The sequence below is a fragment of the Aphelocoma coerulescens genome, chromosome 25 (assembly GCF_041296385.1).
Source record: "Aphelocoma coerulescens isolate FSJ_1873_10779 chromosome 25, UR_Acoe_1.0, whole genome shotgun sequence".
NCBI lineage: Eukaryota > Metazoa > Chordata > Aves > Passeriformes > Corvidae > Aphelocoma > Aphelocoma coerulescens.
In genome coordinates, this window is record NC_091038.1 from 996,938 (window position 1) to 1,020,351 (window position 23,414).

At 60.7% G+C, this 23,414-nt stretch overlaps 2 protein-coding genes across 2 annotated transcripts in view; both read right to left on the bottom strand.

Annotated features, from left to right (window-relative positions):
* Positions 1 to 297: 297 nt before the first annotated feature.
* Positions 298 to 11,883, bottom strand: ZNF687 (zinc finger protein 687). Its single transcript, XM_068995533.1, has 9 exons — positions 11,783 to 11,883; positions 4,885 to 7,026; positions 4,367 to 4,545; positions 3,567 to 3,743; positions 2,751 to 2,913; positions 2,067 to 2,363; positions 1,727 to 1,839; positions 1,213 to 1,354; positions 298 to 858 (listed from the first exon to the last, which is right to left on the bottom strand). Exons 2-9 carry the CDS (start codon positions 7,006 to 7,008, stop codon positions 382 to 384), a joined length of 3,672 nt encoding a protein of 1,223 aa, XP_068851634.1. The 5' UTR covers positions 7,009 to 7,026; positions 11,783 to 11,883; the 3' UTR covers positions 298 to 381.
* Positions 11,884 to 13,425: 1,542 nt separating this feature from the next.
* The window catches only part of LOC138098459 (putative PIP5K1A and PSMD4-like protein), a 30,581-nt gene continuing 20,592 nt past the window's right edge, over positions 13,426 to 23,414 (bottom strand). Inside the window, exons 16-25 of the mRNA XM_068995027.1 lie at positions 23,100 to 23,263; positions 21,265 to 21,405; positions 18,295 to 18,409; positions 17,330 to 17,416; positions 16,467 to 16,535; positions 15,806 to 16,021; positions 15,167 to 15,275; positions 14,602 to 14,733; positions 14,411 to 14,478; positions 13,426 to 13,660 (exon numbers count right to left, since the gene is read on the bottom strand). Coding sequence (XP_068851128.1) covers positions 13,493 to 13,660; positions 14,411 to 14,478; positions 14,602 to 14,733; positions 15,167 to 15,275; positions 15,806 to 16,021; positions 16,467 to 16,535; positions 17,330 to 17,416; positions 18,295 to 18,409; positions 21,265 to 21,405; positions 23,100 to 23,263 — 1,269 coding nt within the window. The 3' untranslated portion in view covers positions 13,426 to 13,492. The remainder of the gene's footprint in view (positions 13,661 to 14,410; positions 14,479 to 14,601; positions 14,734 to 15,166; positions 15,276 to 15,805; positions 16,022 to 16,466; positions 16,536 to 17,329; positions 17,417 to 18,294; positions 18,410 to 21,264; positions 21,406 to 23,099; positions 23,264 to 23,414) is intronic.

The window sequence follows — 23,414 nt, forward strand, 5'->3', positions numbered from 1 at the left end:
TCAGCTGTCTGCGGGGCCGATCCTGGAATTCCGGGAACGCAGAGATTCCTGGGAACGCTCGGCTCTCCTCGGCGCTCTGCCGGGCGCGGATGAAGGCCACCCCAGCGTTCTGGGAATGCCGAGATTCCCACGCTCGGGGCTGGTTCTGGGGGGATCCCGGAAATCTGGGAACACCACAATTCCTGGGAACACTCAGTTGTCCTCGGGGCCAATTCTGGAATTCCAGAAATTCCAGAATTCCCGGGAATCTCAGTTCTCCTCGCTCTGCCGGGTGCGGCTGAAAGCCATCCCGTGGGTCCGGAAGTGCCAGGATTCCCAGGAACGCTCAGTTCTCCTCGGGGCCGATCCCGGAATTCCAGGATTCCCGGATTCCCGGGAATCTCAGTTCTCCTCGCTCTGCCGGGCGCGGATGAAGGCCATCCCGTGGGTCCGGAAATGCGTCTTGAGGCTGAGCTGGCTCTCGAAGCCTCTCCCGCAAACTTTGCATTCCAACTTTCCCTCGGATCCGTCCGCGCCGGCTCCGGAATTCCCGTTCCCGCCGCCTTGGGAAGCGCTTCCCGAATCCTCGGGATCGGCCGCTCCCTTCTTCTTTTTGTGGGAGATGAAGCGGTGGCGGTTGAGGGAAATCTGGGACGTGAAGCAGAGGCCGCATTCCCGGCACTGCTGGGAATTCCCGTCCGTGCGGTGCTGCGGGATGTGGGCTTGGAATTCCGCCCGGCTTCCCGCCAGGAATCCGCACTTGCGGCAGCGGAACGGGGCCTTGCCGCCGGCTTTGGGGGTCTTGGAAGGGGGGGTGGTGCTGTCGGGCTCCTCGCTGCAGGAGTCGTCCGAGGAGAGCTTCCGCTTGCGGCCGGACCCCTGGGAGAAGGGGAAAGCTGGGAATTTTAGGGGTTTGGATTCAGGCTGGGGTTGGGAGTTGTGGGTGGAGAACGCCTTGGGAACTGGGGCGACTCCCAGCAGGAATTCCGGGATGAGGAGTTTCCAACTCGGCCCCAAACCCCCCAAATTCCCAGGAAATCCCAGGGAATTTGTAGCTGGCAGTGTCTGGAAAAGGGGGAATTCTGCCTCTGGGAGCTGGGGTTGGACAACCCCTCAGGAAGTGGGGCCGCTCCCAGCAGGAATTCCGGGATGAGACACCCCCAATCCCACCCCAAACCGCCGAAATGCCCGGGAAATCCCGGGAAATGCCGGGGGATCCCACGGCGTCCCCACCTGGGCGGGCCCGGAGCCGAGGCGGGCGATGACGACCTCCTGGCTCTTGGCGGGGTCGGTGACTTTGATCCCGTGCCGCACCTGGATGTGCTTCTCCAGGATCAGGCGGCTGCTGAACGTCCTCTTCCCCTCCGTGCAGTACCTGCGGCAAACGGCAAGGGAGCAGCCGGCTCTTCCCGGGAATTCTGCCTCTGGAACCCCCAACCCGGCTCATCCCGGTTGGTATCAAACCCTGGAGTCCTTCCCAGCCCCTCCCAATTCCCAGAGATCCAATCAGGGGCACGCCAGGAAGGGATGAGCCACCCTCCAAGTCCTGCTTTTCCCAGGAATTCTGCCTCTGGAATCCCCAACGCCAACCAGGCATCGACAAAGCCCCCGGAATCCTCCCCAGATCCCTCCCCGTTCCCAGATATCCCAACCCCCACCCCCTGCAGCTTCATCCCCCCCACTTTTTTCCCCAAACCCCGCCAATTCCCTGTTTTCCAGCCCCGAAATCCCGGGGAAGCGCCGGTACCTGCAGGGATAGACGCGTTTGATGCCCTCGTGGTTGACCCGGACGTGCCTGCGGAGGCTCGGGGCGGAGCAGAAGGAGCGCTCGCACAGGTGGCACGGGAATTTCTTCACGGACTGCCGGGAAAAAGCCGTGTCCGGGATCCGGGAGGGATCCACGAGGATCCACGAGGATCCAAGAGCCGCGATTCCCGCTCCAGCTCAAGGTGGGAATTTGGTTCTCCCTCAAATCCCCGCTCCCGCCTGGGATTCATCCAGGCGGGAATTATCCCAAGAATCTCAATCCTGATGGATTTTCTCCCGGGAATGCCAGGAAATTCCCATTCCCATTCCCAAATCCTCACCTTCCCGTGCTCCTTCTTCATGTGGGACACGTACTCGTCGCGCTCAGGGAACCAGGAGTGGCAGACGCCGCACGTCCACCCGCTGCCCTTGGATTTATTCCCAGATTTCCGCTGGAATCGGCTCCGTTTGGTTTTCCGCAGCTCCGGGGAGCTCGGGGGCTCGTCCTCCTCCGTGGAGGACGAGGATTCCTCGGAAATCTTGGACACCGGAGTCTCCAGAGGCTCCGGCTTCGGCGTCAGCAGCGCCGGGGATTTCTTGGAAGCGTCTTCCTTGGATTTCTGGGGCTGGTGGGTGTTCTGGGAAGGGAAAATTCGGGATTTGGGGGCGGGAATTTTGCTGGAGGAGGGAATTCTGTCCGGCTGTGGGTCAGCAGGGAACGGGAGGGATCAGCCAGACCAAGGGCAGGGACGTTCCCGCTGTTCCAGGTGGCTCCAGGGATGGGGAATCCATGGGATAGCCTGGGCCAGGATCTGGGATTTATCCCTAAAACCCCCTCTGAGCCAGCACGGGGAGCCCCGGGAGGGTTTGGGGTGGAACAGCCTCAAACCCCACCCGGCCCCGGCCGGGGCTCCCGTTTCCCTGCACTCCCCACCCAATTCTCGCTCTCCGGGGACACTCCCAGGGCTGGAATCCCGGCACTCCCGGCCGGAATTCCGGCATTCCCGGCCGGAATGCCGGCTGACCTTGAGGTGCTCGAGCATGGTGCGCTTCTGGGCGAAGAGCAGCGGGCACTGCGGGCAGCGGAAGACGCTGACGCGCTGCGGGAGCAGGTGCTGGTCAAAGTGCGACGAGAGCAGCGGCTTGTGCGTGAACACCGTGTCACACATGGCGCACTTGTAGATCATCCTGGGCAACGGAAACGCCGGGATTCGGCACGGGAAGGGGGGAAAAGGGATGGGAAAGGGATGGGAGAAGAGGGGGGGGAGGGGAGGGGGGAAGAGGGAGGGGAAAGAGAGGGGGGAAAAGGAGGGAAAAGGGAGGGAGAAAGTAGGGAAGAGGGAGAGAAAAGGAAGGGGGAAGGGAAAACAGAGAAAGAAAAAGGGAAGGAAAAGGAGGGGAAGGGAAGGAAAAAAGAGAGAAAAAATGGAAAAAAGAGAAAAAAATGGAAAAAAGAGAGAAAAAATGGAAAAAACGGAGAAAAAAGGGAGGGGAAAGGGAGAGGGAAAAGGAGGGAAAGGGAAAAGGAGGGAAAGGGAAGGTGGGGGTTGAGCTCATCCCACCCACGGAGGAGGCCCTGCCCACCATGGAATATCTGAGGCTGCATTCCCAGCTCTCCCAATCCTGGAATCGCTCAGGCTGGAAAAGCCCCCTGGGATCAGCACCCCCACCATTCCCAAGCGCCACATTCCCAGATTTTCCAGCCAGCTCCACCACCACCAACACCCCCCACGTTTCCCACACCAAAGCATTCCTGAAAATCCCATCGCAGCCTCTCTGGGATGAGCCCGAGGCCATTCCTGGGATCGATCCATGGGAGTTCCTTTCCTGGGAATACTCACTTGGACTGCTGGTTGCTGAAGCCCGGGTGCTGCGTGTAGACGTGGGCGTGGGCGCTCGGGGCGGACTTGAAAGCCATGGGACAGATGGGACATTTATGGAAAACCTCGCAGTGGGAACTCTGGATGTGGGATTTGATGGAATTGACGCCGCCGAACACCACGGAGCAGCTGGGACACCTGGGGAATTCCAGCAGGGATCAGCATCCCAACCAGCCCTGGGGAACTGCAGCTGAAAGCAGGATCCCAGCAAGTTCTGGGGAATTCCAGCAGGGACCAGGATCCAAAATGGTTCTGGGAGCTCGGAAAATTCCAGCGGGGATCAGGATCCAAATCAGTGTTGGATTCTTGGGAAATTCCTATCAGGGACCAGGATCCCAGCAAGTTCCGGGAAAATTCCAACACCAGGATCCAAACAAACTCTGGACTCTGGGAAAATTCCCAGCAGAAAAACCGGGATCCCAAAAAGGTCTGGGAAAATTCCAGCAGGGATCAGGATCCCACTCAGTTCTTGTTTAGGCTGGAAAAGCTCTCCAGGATCACCAAATCCAACCATTCCCCCAGTACTCCCAAGGCCACATCCATGGGTTTCCCTTTACAATCCCGGAATCCGGGAATCGTTTGGGCTGGAAAAGCCCTCTGGGAGCACTCCCACAGCACTCCCAAGGCCGCATTCCCAAGGCCACATCCATGGGACGCTTCCGTGGCCAACGTGTCCGTTTCTGAACCTCTCCACGGACAACGCCTCCAGCAGCGCCTCCCCTGGAATTCCCGGCGCTCCCGGCGTTCCCGGCGCTCCGTACCTGTATCCCACCCTGCGGGAGAAGTGCAGGCAGGAGTCCTTGAGGTGCGCCTCGAAGTTGGCCAGCAGGAAGTTGCCGCCGCACTCGGGGCACACGTGGGGCGGGCGGCTGCGGTGCATGCGCTGGTGCGCGCCGAAGCTGCAGCGGTTGGGCAGGATCATGGGGCACGCCGAGCACACCTGCAAAACCGGGATTCGCCCACGGAACGCCGGGAACGCCGGCCCCGAGTGCCTCGGGGGGTGGGGTCCGGGCTCCGTCCCGCCGATCCCGCCGGGATAACGCGGCTCGGGATCCGCTCGATCCCTCTTGGATCGCCCCAGGAGGCCGCAGCTCCTCCGTGGAAAGCTCTCAGGGAAGGTGGGTGGTGGATGGAGGGATGGGGTGGGATGGGGTGGGATGGATCCACGGATGGATGGATGCTCTCACTGCTCTGCCATCCTCTCCCAGCCCCTCCTCGCCATCTCCCACCTTCTCCCGCCATCTCCCAGCCCGTTCCCAGCCCTGCCCCGTGCCCTCACCGTGCTGCTGCTGCTGGAGGCCACCCCGACCTGCTGGAAATGCGCCGCCAGCCCGGCCTTGTCCTTGCACTGCTCCTTGCACTCGAGGCACCGGAAGCAGCTGTAGCTGCTCTGCTCCGAGCCCAGCGGCAGCACCGGCAGCTCCTGGGCGCCGTTCCCGGCGTCCTGCGCCACCTTTCCCGCCGGGAACGCCAGCGACACCAGGGGGGTGATGTCGGGCTGGCCGATCATCTGCTCCAGGGCGATGGGCCGCATGACCAGGTGCGAGCACTGCATCACCAGCCCCTTGTCCTTGTGCTCGCGGGCGTGCAGCAGCAGGCTGCACTTGTTGAAGAACACCAGGCGCTTGGCGCAGTGGTTGCAGGTGACCTCGATGCGCATGCTGCGCCGGTCGTAGTGCCGCGCCAGGCTCTTCTCCAGCGCGAAGGCGTCGCCGCACTCCAGGCAGCGGTAGCCGAAGGGCGGCAGCGCCAGGCTGGCCTCGGCCGGGGGGCTCAGGTTGGGTTTGTAGGTGGGCAGCAGGTTCTTGCTGTTGAGGATTTTGTTGAAGGCCTCCACCAGGCTGGACTGCGAGCGGGAGATGACGGTGCCGGCCACGCTCGGCGCCGCTTTGGGCAGCGCCGCGCCGCCGTTGGCCTTGGCGCTCTGGGCGGCCGCGCTCCCGTTGCTGCGGCCGTCCCCCTTGGGAAGGGGCTGCGGCACCAAGTTCAGGATGTTCTTGGCCACGGATTTTCCGGGTTTTCCCGGGAGAACCACGGATTTCTGCTGGGCCACGCTGGCGGCGATGAGCATGGCGCTGCTGGCGCTCTGGATGGTGGCCACGGGCAGCACCGTCCCCTTCAGCTTCGCGCCGTTCCCCAGCTGCACGCTGACGATCTTCGGCCCTTCCGCCGCTTTCAAAGGGCTGGGAAGCTCCGTCTTGTCCTTGGCTGCCTCCGCGGCGATCCCGCCGGGACACTCCAGGCTTTCCTGGGAATTCTGCTTGGTGGAGGCCGGCTCCGAGTCCGAGGACACCCTGGTGACCGTCCTGGTGATGCTGCCGCAGGAGGTTTTGATGGTCTTGATGCGGACTTTGAGCGGCCGCGAGGAATTGGAGGACGGGGAATTGGTGCTCTCCTCCTCCTCCTCTTCCTCCTCCTCCTCCTCCTCGCCGCTGGAAACGCTCGGAGGGCTTCCCATGGACCTGTCCAGCATTTCCTGCTCCTCCTTCAAGGAGAGGCTCTCCAGCTGTTTGGGAGAACTGGGGATGTGGATCCCCGGAGAGGAGAAGGATTCCCGAGGGCTCCCAGGGGAGTGTTTGAGCTCGGCCGCGTTCCCGGCGCTCCCGTCCAGCGCCGGATCCGATCCCGGCCACGCGGCCACGGGAGAATCCTCCGTGGAATAGCGGACGGTGACGGATTTCAGGTGCTCCAGGGGGCTGTCCCCGAGGCTCACGGCCAATCCCTTGGGACTGGAGCTCCGCGGCGTCGCCTCTTCCGAGTCCGATTCCTCCTTTTTGATGCAGGGAATGGGATGGGCTCCGTCGGCGGCCGCTCCCGCCCGGAACGGCGGCGGAAAAGCCGGATCCAAGCTCTCTGCGGCTTCTCCCAAGGGCTCCTTGCAGTCCAAGGACGGGGTGGGGGACGGGGCCAGCGAGGGCACAGCCAGGGATTTCTCCTTGGCTTTGCATTCCCGGGACCTGTCAATCAGATTGGCGCCGTCCTCGTTGGGATCGGGGCTGAAATGGGAGAACAAATCCAAAGCTTTGGCATTCTTCTCCTTCCCCCAACACTCCCCGTTGGACGACGCCTCCACCCCGCGGGAGCTCGGGGATCTGGGAACGTCAGCGGCTCCGAAGCCGTTCTGGAGGAGCCTCGGGGCCATCCCGTGCCCGTCCTTCCCGCGGGATTCCAGGTTCTCCAGCTGCTCCGGGCACACGGTGTTCTTGACGATGACGCTGACGGCCGAGATGTCGGGGTGGGGCAGGACGTGCTCCGGGGCGGCGGCTCCCGGCTCCCCCGCGAGGGCTTTGCCGTGGGGCTCGGGCTCCTCGTGGTGCGAGTGGATGGCCTCGTTGGCGTCGATGTCGGGGATGTCGAAGGCGGCCAGGAGGTCGTCGAAATCCGGGGTTTTCATGTCCCCCATGGCTGGCAGCGGGGGGGGCTGGGGGGGAACGGGAAAGGAGCTCTGGGAATTCGGGGCTTCCCCTCCCTCGGAACACCAGCAAATCCTGAAGTTCCTCAGCCTCTTCCATTCCCATCCCTTTCCCACCCCTTTCCCATCCCATTCCCATTCTCATTCCATTTCCATCCCATCCCATCCCATCCCATCCCATCCCATCCCATCCCATCCCATCCCATCCCATCCCATCCCATTCCCATCCCATCCCCTTCCCATCCCATCCCATCCCATTCCCATCCCATCCCATCCCATCCCATCCCATCCCATCCCATTCCCATCCCATTCCCATCCCATCCCATTCCCATTCCCATCCCATCCATCCCATCCCATCCCATCCCATCCCATCCCATCCCATCCCATCCCATCCCATCCCATTCCCATCCCATCCCATCCCATCCCATCCCATTTTATTTCTATCCCATTCCATTCATTTTCCGTTCCCATTTCCATCCCTTCTCCGTTCTATTCCCATTCCATTCCCAAAATCCCCTCTTTTAGGGAGATTCTGGAAACGGGGATTTTGGGATTTGAGGCGGGGACAAGGAGAATCCAGAGGCTTTGGAAAAACAACCCCTGGGAAGAGGAAATTCTGCTTTTCCTGGTTTTTCCACCCAAATCCAGGTGTTTCCCACCAGTCCCAGGGAACTAGATCTGGCCCCAATCCCAAATTTGAGGACAGAGATCCCGGACCCATCGGGATCAGGGAACATCTCCTGGGTTTTTTTGTTGGAGCTGTCCCTGGAATTGCCTTTCCCAAGTCCATCCCATGGGATGAGAAGCCTGGGATATCCGGGATGTGGAAAAAAGGGATGGAAAACCAGGAACTGCAGCTCCTGTCAAGCCCTGCCCCTGGGGCAGGCGAGAATTCCCAACCTTTTCCCTCTCCCAGCACAAACCAGGATCGGGATCCCCCTCGGAGCTGCTCCCGGGGGGGTTTTGCTCCCTTTTTCTGCCGGATCCAGGCTCAGGAATGGGAAAACTCCGGAGGTTTTCCCGCCGGGAGCTTAAGCCGGAGCTTAGTCTGGGTTTATTTTTAACTCCCCGGAGGTCAGGCCAAGGGGATCCGCTCGGGATCTGCTCGGGATCCACGGGATCACCGGGAATCGGCGGCTCCGAGGCCACATTCCAGAGCCCCCCCCCGGATCCCGGCTCTGGAATCTCCCCCAAATCCAAAGGGGAAGAGGCTCCAAGGGGAAAAAAAGAAGGATTTGTGCTGGGAAAGCAGCAGGGATTTGGTTTGGGAATAAAGGGCTGGAAAAGGGGGAGGGGACTGGAGAAGGGAATTCCCGCTGGGAAAAGGAGGAAGATTCCCAGGAGATGTTCTGTGCTCCAAAGCAGCCCCTGCCTGGTTTCCATCAGGATCCCCTTCCCATCCCAGAGATCTCCCTTTTATCCCAAAGATTCCCTTCCCAGCCCAGCCCCTAAACGCCGGGAGCAGCCGGGAAAGCCTCTGGATCCGGCCCCATCCCGGCTCCGGCCCCATCCTGGCTCAATCCAGGCCCTGTTCCCGACCTGGAGCTGAGCCCGGGATCCGTCACATCCCAGGGACAACAATTCCCTGTTAACCCCCGGAATTCCGGCACTTCCAGCAGGCCTGGAAGCTCCAAGGGTTTGGATTTTTAGGGAAAAAGCTCCATTCTGGAGGGGGAGAGGGAAAAGGGGTTTGATCCCGTGGTTTTCCAGCTTGGAAAACCGGGAGAAAGGGAAGAGAGCCACGGATCCAACCCCAATTCCAGCCCCAAATCCGGGTTATTTGGGAAGTGATCCCTGCTCCAAAGCTCTTTTTCCCCAGGAAGAACAGCGGGATTTAAGGAGCCCAACCGGGGTTTCCAATCCCCTTTTCCTGGGGTTTCCAATCCTCTTTTCCTGGATTTTCCAAGCCCCCTTCCCAAGGGAAACCTCCCAGGCAATCCCCCGGGATGTGAGGGGAAAAGCCGCCGGTTCTGTGGGAAGAATCCCAATCCCAAACTGCTCCAGCCCACCCCACATCCAGAGGCTCCCGGAAAACCCCCGAGCAGGTGGAATTCCATTCATTTTCCCTCTGGAATGTGCCTTTTCCTTCCCAAATCCCCTTTTTCCTGCCCTTTCAGCCCATGAAAATCCTCCCCACAGGGTGCCAGGGAGGGAATAATCCTTTGGAAAAGCTGGGAATTGTTCTCCAGGGATTTCTCACTGTCCTGTCCCATTCACATCCAAATCTACCGGAATGTCCGGGATGGATCCGGGATTTCCTCACCCCAATCCCTTCTTCCCATGAATCCCAAAGGTTTGGGATCCCTTCCTGGGGTTTGGGATCCCTTCCCGAGGGGAACAGGCAGCTTTTTTTGGGAACAAACACATCCAGGCCTGGAAAATCCCAAGGGAGCTGTTTGGGATCAGGAGCAGGGCTTGGAAAACCTTTCCCGGCTCAATTTCCTATGGAAAAGGAAGCGGGAAAAGCAGGAGAGCCACGAGCAGAAAAACAGGGAGGGGCTATCCCAAAAATCCACCAGTGGCAAATCCGATCCCAAACTCCCCACCCTGATCCCAAACTCCCATCCCGATCCCAAAGCCCTGATCCCAAACTCCCCATCCCGATCCCAAACTCCCATCCCGATCCCAAACTCCCCATCCCAATCCCAAAGCCCTGATCCCAAAGCTCCCCATCCTGATCCCAAACTCCCATCCCGATCCCAAACTCCCCATCCCAATCCCAAAGCCCTGATCCCAAAGCTCCCCATCCCGATGCCAGGCCCCTGATCCCAGACTCCCATCCCAACCCCAAATCCCCGATCCCGCCCCCATCCCGGTGCAGCTGCTGCCTCCCGAGGGAGCCGTGTGGGATTAAATTCCCAGCGTTTGCAGGGAATTAATTCCCGGCCATCTGCCGGCCCCGGAGCCGCCGGCACCACCCGGGGCTGGCCCCGATCCCGGGATCCCGACAACTCCAACGGGAAAGGGAATTTTCCAGCCCGGCAGGAGCCGGGAGGGTTTGGGATTCCTGTTTTTCCCGGGATTCCCGCCAGGGCTGCATGGGTCTGGGCAGGGATTCCGTGGAATTCTGGGGTCTTCCCAAAGATTCAGGATGCCAAGGCACCCACCCCGATCCCAAACTCCCCATCCCAAGCCCCTCATCCCAACCCAATCATTCCCAGTTTTCCAGGGGGTTTTCCCAACCCAAAATCCCTTTGGCCAGCCAGGGAATCCCGCTGAAATTCCAGGAATAGAAACGGAAAAGCTCCTCCATGGGATCCCAAAAAACCCCAGGCAATTCCCTCCCTCGCTCCCAGCGCATCCCAACGGCTTCTCTAGGACCTGGATGCCAAAACAAATCGAATTCCTTGGAATTCTCTTTCAGGAAGAGGGATTAGATCTGGAAAATCCCAACTGCGATGGGATAAACCTGGAAAACTGGAATTCCTGGGAATCCCAGGGCATCCCAGGAGATCCTGAGGCACTTCCAGGCCTCTCCAACTGCTCTGGAAGAGCTCAGGGAAAATTCCAGGGGAAGAACAGCTCGATTCCCAAACCTCCCCGCTCCCAAACATTCCTAGGGAATTCCCTGCTATTAAGTTAATTGTGGGCAGGGAATTCCAGCCTCCCACGGGATCCTGGGATTTTCCAGGGGCAGGGCCCAGGAATGGGGAGGGGAAGAGAAGCTGGGATTGGGAAGGAAAAACCCTGGAGAAACTTCCCTGGGAAAGATCCATTCCTGGGCCTCCTCCTTTTCCTTTCCTCTCCGCACTTCCCAGGTTTTTTCCTCCCACCAGAACCAGGGAAATCAGGGAATTCCTGAATTCCCAAAACCACTCAGGAGCCTCCCAGGGCATTCCCAGGAGGAATCTCCTGTTAATCCACCCTATTCCCAGTTTTCCCTTCATGCCCAGGTGTTCGTTTTTCCCTATTCCCAGATTTTCCCTTATTCCCATTTCCCCCCAGTTTTCTCCCAGCACAAAGTCAAGGCGGATTTATCCCCAAACCCAGGATGATTCCCGCTTTTCCCACCCGGAATCCCACCAGGAACCTTCCCAAACATCCCTGGAAATTCAGGAAGTTATTCCAGGCCTGGAAACCTCCACATTTCCCACGTTCTCCCACCGAAAAACCCTTGGGAGTCACGGAATTCCCACACCCCCAAACCCCACTCTGAAACTCCCGGGGTTCCTGGGAACCTCCCCGGGGATCTCCAGGGATCTGGGAAGATCCAAAGGGATCCCAAATCCCTCCCCCCTCCCGGATTCCCATGGCCGCTCCTCAAAAAAATCTGAAGGAGGGAAGGAAGGAATTTGGGGGGGGGATTCCCCGTTTTCATCCTCCCCCCAAAAAAGCTCAGTCCCAGGAATTCCAGGTGGGAAGAACAACCCCCAAATCCCTGGATTCTCCCAGGAGCTCCCAATCCCCCTTCGCTCCCTTTTTCCTCCGGGAATTCCCGAAGGGAACGGCCGATTCCAAAGGGGGAAACGCCACCGGAGCTTTGGGCTGCCCCCTCCCCAAAAAATTGACAAAATCAGGCAATGACCCTGATCGCCCCAAATCCCGGGATTTCGGATTGGGAAGGGGCGCGGGGTGAACGTGACCCTTCAAAATTCCAGGATGGGGGGGATGACCCCGATCCCACAAAATTCCCGGGATCTGGGGGGCTGTGACCGCCGCCCCCCTCCCCCCCCGGGCCCCCCTCAGGCCGCGCTTCCCGCCCAGGCCTCGCCCCCCCTCAGGCCTTGACCCCCTCAGGCCGCTCCCGCCCCTCAGGCCCCGGTACCTGGAGCTGCGCGCGGGGGCCGCTCCCGGCCGCCGTTCCCGGTTCCCGATCGCGGTTCCCGATCCCGATCCCGGTTCCCGATCCCGATCCCGATCCCGATCCCGATCCCGATCCCGATCCCGATCCCGGTCCCGCTCGGGCCCCTCGGCGGCGCCGCTTCCCCTCCGCCACTTCCTGCTTGGCCCCCCCGCCCCGCCGGCCGCTCGCGCCGCGCTCTCCCGCCCTCGCTCCGCGTCTCTATTGGCTAAAACTCCCGTCACTCATCGCAAGACACATTCCCATTGGTCTCCTCAGCTGTCACTCAATGATGATCGCGACCATCCGCACTCCCCATTGGCTGAGTAGGGCCCGCCCCACGCCGGGGGTGTTGATTGGGGAACGCGGGTGTCATTCAACCCGAGAGGCCCCGCCCACCCCGGCTGGTGGCGCTTCCTATTGGTTGCTGGTGCATCTCCTGCTGATTGGCTGAGAGCGTTGTCTATCAATGAACCCCCGCCTCATCTCGCTTCTCATTGGCCAAGGCGCGCTGTTTCTCAAGCGCGGGTTCCGGCCGCCATTGGCCTCAGGGAGCGTCCATGGCGGCGTCTCCCTGCTGGGGGGCTCCTATTGGGCGCGGGATTTCTCCCTCGGCACCAAAACCCGCCCACACCGGTCCCGGAATGGCTCCAACCCCCTCCTCCCATTCGCTGCCAGCGCTGTCACTCACAGAGGCATCTGAGGGATGCCTCGCCCACGTCCTCCTGCCGCGCGATGCCATTGGCGGAGAGCGCTGTCACTCAAGGCAGTCCCGTCTTCTCGCGCTCCCATTGGCTGAAGCGCCTAAAAACCCGCCAAGCCAACCCTCGGCGCTCATTGGTGGCTGGATCTGTCACTCATTATCAACCCGGCCCTCCTCCCAATCTCATTGGCCAGCTCAATGACAACATCCCCTTCTTCCGTACGCTGACTGGTCGGTTCTCCTGTCAATCAACAGCCAAGCCCCGCCTGTCGCCCTGACTGTAAACAGGCCGCGGGGGATGCCGGGAGCTGCTGCAGGGGGCGGGGCACCAGTGACACCAGTGACACCAGTATGGGGGGGGGGTCCCAGACCAGTGACACCAGTGACACCAGTGACACCAGTATGGGGGGGGGGTCCCAGACCAGTGACACCAGTGACACCAGTGACACCAGTATGGGGGGGGGGTCCCAGACCAGTGACACCAGTGACACCAGTGTGGGGGGATCCCAGACCAGTGAGACCAGTGAGACCAGTGACACCAGTATGGGGGGGGGGGGGGGTCCCAGACCAGTGACACCAGTGACACCAGTATGGGGGGGGGTCCCAGATCAGTGACACCAGTGACACCAGTACAGGGGAGGGTCCCAGACCAGTAACACCAGTACAAGGCAACCCAGAGGCCCAGTTTCCCCAATACAGGGAATTCCAGGGGCCCAGTTCCCCCAGTCCAGGGATATTCCTGGTCCCAGTTCTCTCAGTCCAGGGACATTCCCGGTCCCAGTTCCCCCAGTCCAGGGATATTCCTGGTCCCAGTGCCCCCAGTCCAGGGACATATTCCCAGTCCCAGTTCCCCCAGTCCAGGGACACATTCCCGGTCCCAGTTCCCCCATCCCAGCGCCCCCCCCCGGAACCCCCGGCACAGCAATTCCCAAGAAATTCCTTTTATTGCCGCAATTCCCGCCTTTCCCGCGGCATTCCCGGGAGCCCGGCGCTCATTTCTTGTCCTCGTCCTTCTTGTCCTTGCTGTCCTTGGCCGCCTGCGAGGCCAGGGAGCCCATGGCGTTCCGGATGGCCTCGTTGTTGGGATCCACCCCGGGAAGGTTCTCCAGGACGCTCTGCAGGAACTCCGGGTCCTGCATCACGTCGTAGTCGTCCTCCTCCTGCGGGAAAAGCCCCAGGAATTCGGGATGAGCTGGGATCCGGAGGAATCTGGAGGGATCCGGAGGGAGGATGGGAGCAGGAAAATGGGGCGGGGCGGGAGGAGCTCAGGGATGATCGGGATCCGGGGATCCCAGCGGGGCTCGGGCGTTCCCAGGGATGGGGAAATCCACGGGATAACCTTGAGGATTTGTCCCGAAAATCCCATTAAACCAAGACATGGAATCCTGGAATGGTTTGGGATGGAAGGGACATCCCATCCTATCCTATCCTATCCCATCCCATCCCATCCCATCCCATCCCATCCCATGGCAGGGACGTTCCCCCTGTCCCTGGTGGCTCCAACCCGGCCCGGGACACTTCCAGGGATGGGGAATCCATGGAATCACCTGGGCCAGGCTCCAGGATTTATCCCGAAAATCCCAAATAAACCAGCCCAGGGAATCCTGGAATGGTTTGGGATGGAAAGGACCCCAAAGATCCACGGGCAGGGAGAGCTCCCACCATCCCAGACAGCTCCAGGCTGGAACTGGGCACGCCCAGGGGTGGGGAATCCATGGGATAACCCGGGCCAGGCTCTCACAGGGAAGGATTTATCCCAAATATCCCATTTGAACCAATCCCTGGAATCCTGGAACGGTTTGGGATGGAAGGGACCTTAAGCATCATTGAATTCCCACCCCGTGGACGGGCTGGGGCCGGAACAGGCCAGAACATTCTGGAATGAGCCGGGAATTATCCCCCAGCCCCACCTTGGTGGGCTCGGACGTGTCCATGGCCGTGCCGCTGTCCACCTCGGCCGCCTCCGCTTGGGCAAACTCTGGAAAACACCGAATCCCGCCCCAAAAAAACGGTGGGGATGCAGCCTGGGGCCCCGCGGGCGGCGCCTCCCGGGGCTCTCCCGAGGCTCTCCCGGCGCTCTCCCGGCGGGAGCGGCACCCACCGGCGCCCTGCAGGGACATCTGCATGGCGTAGGCGATCTGCTCCTCCTCCGTCATGGAGCTCAGGTCCGGCAGCCCCGCGCGGCCGAAGTCCGGCTGCCCGATGGTCATCTTGAGCAGGGCGTCGTCCGACTCTGCGGGAAGCCGGGAGCCCTGAGCGGCCGGGAACGGGCGCGGCCGGGGGGTTCCCGGTGGGAACTCGGGGGGGGGGGGGGGTTTGGGGTGGATCCTTTGGGATTCTCCTGGATTCACCCTGAGGAACTCCCAGAGAATTCCCTGAGGAACTCCCTGCCTGCTTTGTTCATGGAATCCCGGAATGCTGTAGGCGGGAAGGGACCTCGGGACATTCCCCTGTCCCAGGTGGCTCCAAGCTGGAATTGGACACTCCCAGGGACGGGGAATCCATGGAATGAGCCGGGCCAGGGCCTCCCCACCCTCACAGGGAAGGATTATCCAACCAAACATCCAACCCAAACTCACCCTCCTTTTTATTCCCCCTCATTCCCAGATCTCCATTCCCAGCTCCCCATCTCCTCATTCCCATCCCAATCCCAATCCCAGCCTCACCATCCCCCCCAGCCGCAGCAATCCCGGCCTCCGCCGCCGACGCGGCCGCCGCCCTCCGGGCCTCCTCCTCCTGCCGCTGCCGCTGCTCCTCCATGGACACCCGGAGCGCCTGGAAAACCCCGGAGATCCGGATGTGGGATACAGGGAGAGCTGGGAGCGAGGGATCTGCTGGGACTCAGAGGAGCGGGAGGCCTGGGGTTTCATGGAATTCTGATGTTGGAAAAGGTCTCCAAGACCATCGAATGCAACCATCGAGGACCCGGCGCGTTCCCACCAGGACGGGAAGGGTTTGGGATACAGGGAACGGTTGGGAATGAGGGCTCAGAGGGCTCTGGGAGCCCGTGGGGGTCAGTGCTGGAGGCCTCAAGGGATTTAGGGATTTGTGATACCCTGAAACTGGAAATTCCCCCATCGCTGCTTTCAGGCCTCTCAGACTCTGGGATTTTCAGATTTTGGGATCCTCAAACTTCGGGATCCTCACCAGTGCGAGCTTGGGATCAGCACTGGGATCCACGCCGAACTCACAGTCCTGGCCCAGCCCGGCCGTGGGGTTTGCAATGGGGGAACCGAGGGGATTCGGGTTCTTATGGGATTCCGGCCCTGCCCATCCCCAATTCCCGGGAACTCCGGGATCCTCACCAGCGCCAGCTCGGGATCAGCACTGGGATCCACGCCGAACTCGAAGTCGGAGGCGCCCAGGCCCAGCATGGCACCGCCCTCGCCCGCCAGGATGGGGGAGCTGATGAGGGCGTCGGCCAGGCTGGGCCCCGGCGGCACCGTCACCAGGTGGGAGCCGCTGCCGTCCTTCCCGTTGAGCGCCGTGATGAACGCCGTCAGCTTCTCCGTGTTGGCTTCCTGGGAAAAACCGGGATGTGGGAAGGACCGGGGGGCCCGGAGCTGCCAGGCGGTGCCGGAGGAGCCGAGGGGTTTGGGGTCTGTGGGATTGAGATGCTGGGAAAGGGCTCCAAGAGCGCCCAACGAGGCCAAGCGGAGGCTTCCCAGCAGGAGTCAGGGATGGGAAGGGTTCGGGATACAGGGAAAGGCTGGGAATTGGGGTTGGCCGGGCCGGACGTCGCTCGGAACTGAGGAGCCAAAGGATTCGGGGTCTGTGGGATTGTAACCTCGGGAAAGGCCTCCGGGATCATCAGGTCCAACCCCCAAGGACTCAACACCTTCCCAGCAGGAAATCAGGGATCCCAAAAAACGGGTCAGGATTTTCCAGCTCCCACACGGGGACAGGGGAGGCGTGGGAAAGGCCCCAGGATTCCTCCCTGGAACTGGGGGATCCCGGGATTCTCACCTCCTCCCCGAAGTTGATGATGTCCACGTTGACCTTCTCCTTCTTCAGGCGCTTGGCCAACTTCACCAGCTGGGAATGGGGAGATTCCCTGGGATCGGCGGGATCTGGGATCTGTCCCAGCGCCCGGATCCCACAGAAACTCGGGGTTTGGCCCCGCATCGGCTGCCCAGCTCCAAGGGATCCATCCCAGGATCCACCCCAGGGATCCATCCCAGAGATCCATGTCAAGGGTCCAAACAAGGGATTCATGCTGAGGATCCATCCCAGGGATCCACCCCTGTGACCCACCCGATCCTGGGCTGATCCCAGAACCAATCCCAGGCTGATCCCAGAACCGATCCCAGGCTGATCCTGGGGCTGATCCCGGGGCTGATCCCAGAACCAATCCCAGGCTGATCCCAGAACCGATCCCAGGCTGATCCTGGGGCTGATCCCAGAACCAATCCCAGGCTGATCCCAGAACCGATCCCAGGCTGATCCTGGGACTGATCCCAGAACCGATCCCGGATTTTCCGTGAGCCAATCTTGGGCTGATCCCAGAACTGATCCCGGGGCTGATCCCAGAACCGATCCTGGGCTGATCCCAGAACCGATCCCAGGCTGATCCTGGGGGTGATCCCAGAACTGATCCTGGATTTTCTGGGAGCCAATCCTGGGATGATCCCAGAACTGATCCTGGGATGATCCCAGAACCGATCCTGAGGCTGATCCCAGAACCGATCCCGAGCTGATCCTGGGGTTGATTCCAGAACCGATCCCGGATTTTCCAGGAGCCAATCCCGGGCTGCTCCCGGAGCCGCTGCAGGGCCCACCCCGGCCCCATCCCGTGTCCCGAATCCCGAATCCCCGCCCTTGGCACTCACGTCCTTGTCGCTGTCGTGCACGGGGCTGCCCACGAAGGCGATGATCCTCATCTTGTGGTTCTTGCCCTGCCGGTGCTTCAGCGCCAGCTGCGGGAGCATCCCGGCATCGATCCCGGCACCCGGGGCCGTTCCCGGGAAAACGGGGATCCCCCCACCCCCACATCCCGGGATCGGCTCCCCGGGGGACGCTTGGATGGGGCTGAACTCAAATTTCCACGGATTCGTGCGGCATCTCCGTGGATTCAGGGTGGATTTCCATGGATTTATGCGAATTTAAGGTAGATTTCCAAAGATTTCGATTGGATTTCCATGGAATTGTGTGAAACTTCCACGGATTTAGGTTGGATTTCATAAGATTTATGTTGGATTTCCACGGATTTAGGTGGGATTTCCATGGATTTACGTGGCATTTCCTAAGGTTCAGACTGGATTTCCATGGATTTAGGTTGGATTTCCATGGATTTAGGCGGGATTTCCATGGATTTAGGCGCGATTTCCACGGATTTAGGTGGGGTTTCCTAAGGTTTAGGTGGGATTTCCATGGATTTAGGTGGGATTTCCTAAGGTTTATGTGGGATTCCCATGGATTTACGTTGGATTTCCATGGATTTACATGGGATTTCCTAAGGCTCAGACTGCATTTCCATGGATTTACGTGGGATTTCCTAAGGCTCAGACTGCATTTCCACGGATTTAGTTTGGAATTCCTGAGATTCACGTTGAGATTCCCATGGATTTCAGTTGGATTTCCACAGATTTACGCTGGGCCTTAAAAACTTCCCCACCACTTCAACCAAGAAAAAAAACCCAGGGAAAACCCCAAATTTCCTCCGGCTGAAAACCCGGGAAGAGCCGATTTCCCGCGCCCACGCCGCTGCCCTCGGGAAAAGCCCCGGGAAAAGCCCCGGGAAAAGCCCCGGGATGCCGGAATTCCGGGGGGGAGGTGCCCAGGGAGCGGGACTCACGTGAGCCACGCGGATCCCGGTGCCGAAGGTGATTTTGCCCTTGGGCTGCACCGTGTGGAGCTTGGACAGGATGCGCCCGGTGTCCGGAGTCAGCGTGGTCAGCACCTCGCAGTTACTGCGGGACAGCGGCCGCCGTGGGGGCTCCCGGCAATTCCGGAGGGAATCATCCCCCCCCCGGGAGCGACTCCTTTGGGAATCTCAGAGGGGATTCCCTCCGGAACTGAGCTTGGCGTCAGCTCCGAGGCTGGGAGCACTTCACAGTTACGGGGGCAATTCCTTTAGGAATTACTTTGGGAATCCGGGAGGAGATGCTCCCAAAAGTCCTCCTTCAATGCTTCCAGGCCAGTCCAATTCCGACTGGGAACGAGCCATTCCCAGCACTCCCCAATGACCCCAAAATCCCCCCCAATCCCACCAGGAAGGAGCCATTCCCATCTCCAGTGACCCCAAAATCCCCCCCATTCCCGCCGGGAAGGAGCCATTCCCAGCACTCCCCAATGACCCCAAAATCCCCCCCATTCCCACCAGGAAGGAGCTATTCCCATCTCCAGTGACCCCAAAATCCCCCCCAATCCCACCAGGAAGGAGCTATTCCCATCTCCAGGGATCCCAAAATCCCCCCCAATCCCACCAGGAAGGAGCCATTCCCATCTCCAGTGACCCCAAAATCCCCCCCAATCCCACCAGGAAGGAGCCATTGCCATCTCCAGGGATCCCAAAATCCCCCTCAATCCCACCGGGAAGGAGCCATTCCCATCTCCAGTGATCCCAAAATCCCCCCATTCCCACCAGGAAGGAGTCGTTCCCCGCGCTCCCCAATGACCCCAGACTCCCCCCCATTCCTGTCGGGAAGGAGCCGTTCCCCGCGCTCCCCAATGACCCCAAAATCCCCTCCATTCCCGCCGGGAAGGAGCCATTCCCAACGAGCCATTCCCAGAGATCCCCAGCTCCTTTTCCCTGCATTCCCAGCTGTCCCCAGCTCTGGGGATCCCAGAATCTCCCCCATTCCCACCGGGAAGGAGCCGTTCCCATCTCCAATGACCCCAAAATCCCCCATTCCCGCCGGGAAGGAGCCGTTCCCAGCACTCCCCATTGATCCCAAAATCCCCCCAGTCCCACCGGGAAGGAGCCATTCCCATCTCCAATGACCCCAAAATCCCCCCATTCCCGCCGGGAAGGAGCCGTTCCCATCTCCAATGACCCCAGAATCTCCCCCATTCCCGCCGGGAAGGAGCCGTTCCCATCTCCAATGACCCCAAAATCCCCCCATTCCCGCCGGGAAGGAGCCGTTCCCATCTCCAATGACCCCAAAATCCCCCCATTCCCACCGGGAAGGAGCCATTCCCATCTCCAATGACCCCAGAATCCCCCATTCCCGCCGGGAAGGAGCTGTTCCCATCTCCAATGACCCCAAAATCCCCCCATTCCCGCCGGGAAGGAGCCGTTCCCATCTCCAATGACCCCAAAATCCCCCCATTCCTGCCGGGAAGGAGCCGTTCCCATCTCCAATGACCCCAAAATCCCCCCAGTCCCACCGGGAAGGAGCCGTTCCCATCTCCAATGACCCCAGAATCCCCCATTCCCGCCGGGAAGGAGCCGTTCCCATCTCCAATGACCCCAAAATCCCCCCAGTCCCACCGGGAAGGAGCCATTCCCATCTCCAATGACCCCAGAATCTCCCCCATTCCCGCCGGGAAGGAGCCGTTCCCATCTCCAATGACCCCAAAATCCCCCATTCCCGCCGGGAAGGAGCCATTCCCATCTCCAATGACCCCAAAATCCCCCCATTCCCACCGGGAAGGAGCCATTCCCATCTCCAATGACCCCAAAATCCCCCCATTCCCGCTGGGAAGGAGCCATTCCCATCTCCAATGACCCCAAAATCCCCCCATTCCCGCCGGGAAGGAGCCATTCCCATCTCCAATGACCCCAAAATCCCCCCATTCCCGCCGGGAAGGAGCCATTCCCATCTCCAGGGATCCCAAAATCCCCCTCAATCCCACTGGGAAGGAGCCATTCCCATCTCCAGTGATCCCAAAATCCCCCCATTCCCACCAGGAAGGAGCCGTTCCCCGCGCTCCCCAATGACCCCAGACTCCCCCCCCATTCCCGCCGGGAAGGAGCCATTCCCAACGAGCCATTCCCAGAGATCCCCAGTTCCTTTTCCCTGCATTCCCAGCTGTCCCCAGCTCTGGGGATCCCAGACTCCCCCCCATTCCTGCCGGGAAGGAGCCGTTCCCAGCACTCCCCATCGATCCCAAAATCCCCCCATTCCCGCCGGGAAGGAGCCATTCCCATCTCCAATGACCCCAAAATCCCCCATTCCCGCCGGGAAGGAGCCGTTCCCATCTCCAGTGACCCCAAAATCCCCCCCATTCCCGCCGGGAAGGAGCCATTCCCATCTCCAATGACCCCAAAATCCCCCCATTCCCGCCGGGAAGGAGCCATTCCCATCTCCAATGACCCCAGAATCCCCCCATTCCCGCCGGGAAGGAGCCGTTCCCATCTCCAATGACCCCAAAATCCCCCATTCCCACCGGGAAGGAGCCGTTCCCATCTCCAATGACCCCAAAATCCCCCATTCCCACCGGGAAGGAGCCGTTCCCATCTCCAATGACCCCAAAATCCCCCATTCCCGCCGGGAAGGAGCCATTCCCATCTCCAATGACCTCAAAATCCCCCCATTCTCGCCGGGAAGGAGCCATTCCCATCTCCAATGACCCCAGAATCCCCCCATTCCCGCTGGGAAGGAGCCGTTCCCATCTCCAATGACCCCAAAATCCCCCATTCCCGCCGGGAAGGAGCCGTTCCCATCTCCAATGACCCCAGAATCCCCCCATTCCCATCTCCAATGACCCCAGAATCCCCCATTCCCGCCGGGAAGGAGCCGTTCCCATCTCCAATGACCCCAGAATCCCCCATTCCCGCCGGGAAGGAGCCGTTCCCCGCGCTGCCCGGCTCCGGCCGTACTTGGCCAGGGTGATGAGCCCCACGTTGTTCTCGGGGTTGCTGCGGGTTTTGGAGTGGCACACGATGTTGACGGCGTCCTGCTGCGCCTGCAGCCGCGTGGGCAGGAAGTCCCCGTTCCGCATGTACTCGCTGTTGTCCACGCTGCAATTCCAGGGGCGCGCCGGGAATGCCTCGGGGCCCCCCACGGTGCCGGGTTCCCCCCCCCCTAAGACCCCATAAACCTCCCCCCCCCCCCCCGGTTTTGGGGAAGGATGAACTTCACCCGTCCCTAAAAGCGGATTTTAGTGGGAATTGCTGAGGTTTGTCCCACCCCCTCCCCGCCCCAAACCCTCTTTTTTTGGGAATGGCTCCCATAAAAGTCAGGGTTTTTTTGGGAATGGCTGAGGTTTATGCCTCAAAATGCCAATGACCCCAAAATCCCCCCCAATCCCACCGGGAAGGAGCCATTCCCATCTCCAGTGACCCCAAAATCCCCCCCATTCCTGCCGGGAAGGAGCCATTCCCAGCTCCTTTTCCCTGCATTCCCACCTCCAATGACCCCAAAATCCCCCCCATTCCTGCCGGGAAGGAGCCATTCCCAGTGAATTCCCAGCTCCTTTTCCCTCCATTCCCATCTCCAATGACCCCAAAATCCCCCCCAATCCCACCGGGAAGGAGCCATTCCCAGCTCCTTTTCCCTCCATTCCCATCTCCCTGCATTATTATTTTTGGGATTGGTGCAGATTTAGCCCACGCAGCCTGGGGGTTTTTTGGGAATATCGCAGGATCATCCTCCCACATCTCCGTTTTTCTGGGAACGGCTCAGGTTTATCCCATAAAACCTGGGATTTTTTTGGAATGGCTCAGATTTATTCCCCTAAAGTCTCATTTTAACGGGAATGGCTCAGGTTTAGCCCGTGGAACCTGGGGTTTTTTGGGAATTGTGGAGGTTTATCCCTCCAAAATCTGCATTTTTTTGGGAATAGCTGAGCCACATCCCAAATCCTGGGATTAAATCCCTCCCTCAGAGCTGGTGGGATCATCCCTTTTCCCAAAGAACCAGAATTAAATCCTAAAAGTCGATTTTACCCCCAAGTTTAAGCCTTTCCTGAGGAACATTCCAAGTAATCCCAGTTTTAGCAGCATGGGAAGGGTTTTTTTTTGGAAAAACAAGGAATTGCTCCTGCTGTCCCAGGAGGTTTGAGGGCCTCGGCTGTGAGTCAGCAGAAGAGGGAATTTGATCCCAAAGGGATTTGATCCCAAGGGATTTGATCCAAAGGGATCACGGGATCGGGGAGCGGCTGCGCCCAAAAATCTGGGAATATTCCAGGGGTTTTCCTTCAAATCCCGTGGGAATGGGGAACCTCCTCCTTCCCTGTTCCACAGGGAATGGGGACACCCCAGGATATCCCACAAGGGCCCCCCCAGACCCCTCTGGGTCTCCTAAGACCCCCCCATCCCCTCTCTGTCCCCCCCAGACCCCTCTGGACCCCTCAAGATCCCGCTGATCCCTCCCGGTCCCTGTCTGTCCCCTCAGAGCCCCCTCAGAGCCCCCTCCCACCCCCCTCAGTCCCCTCACACCAGCGGCCTCGGGCTCCCCAAACCCCCTCGGGCCCCGGCTCCCCCTCAGATCCCCCCAAGTCCCCTCACCCCACCCCCCCGAGCCCCCCAGAAGCCCCCGAGCCCCCTCACACCCCCCCACCCCTCAGGCCCGGCCTCCCCCGGGCCCGGCCCGCTCCGCCTCCCCCACCGGGATGACTCAGGGAAAGCGGCGGCGGCCGGGGCGGGCCGGGGGCTCCCGTGAGGGTGCCGGGGGGTGGCGGGGGGGGTCCCGGGGCCGCCGCCGCCGCTCTCACCACACCATGGTGCTCTCCAGAACCATCGTGGCCCCTTCCCTCAGCACCGGCCCGCTCCTCGCAGCGCCCAACAACGCGCCCGCTGATTGGCCGGGAGTCCGAAGCCAATCAGCGCGCCCCGTCTTTAGCGGGGTGTGGCGCGGGGCGCGCTGGGAGTTGTAGTTCTGGGAGGGACATGATGGCGGCCCGGCGACACGGACGTGCCACCAGGGTCCCCGAAGCCCCGGGACCGTCCCCTCCCTCCGCCCCCTCCTCCGTGGGGTCCGCGAGGAGCTCTCGTGTCCCCCCCAGCCCAAGAATACCCGGGGGGGGTCT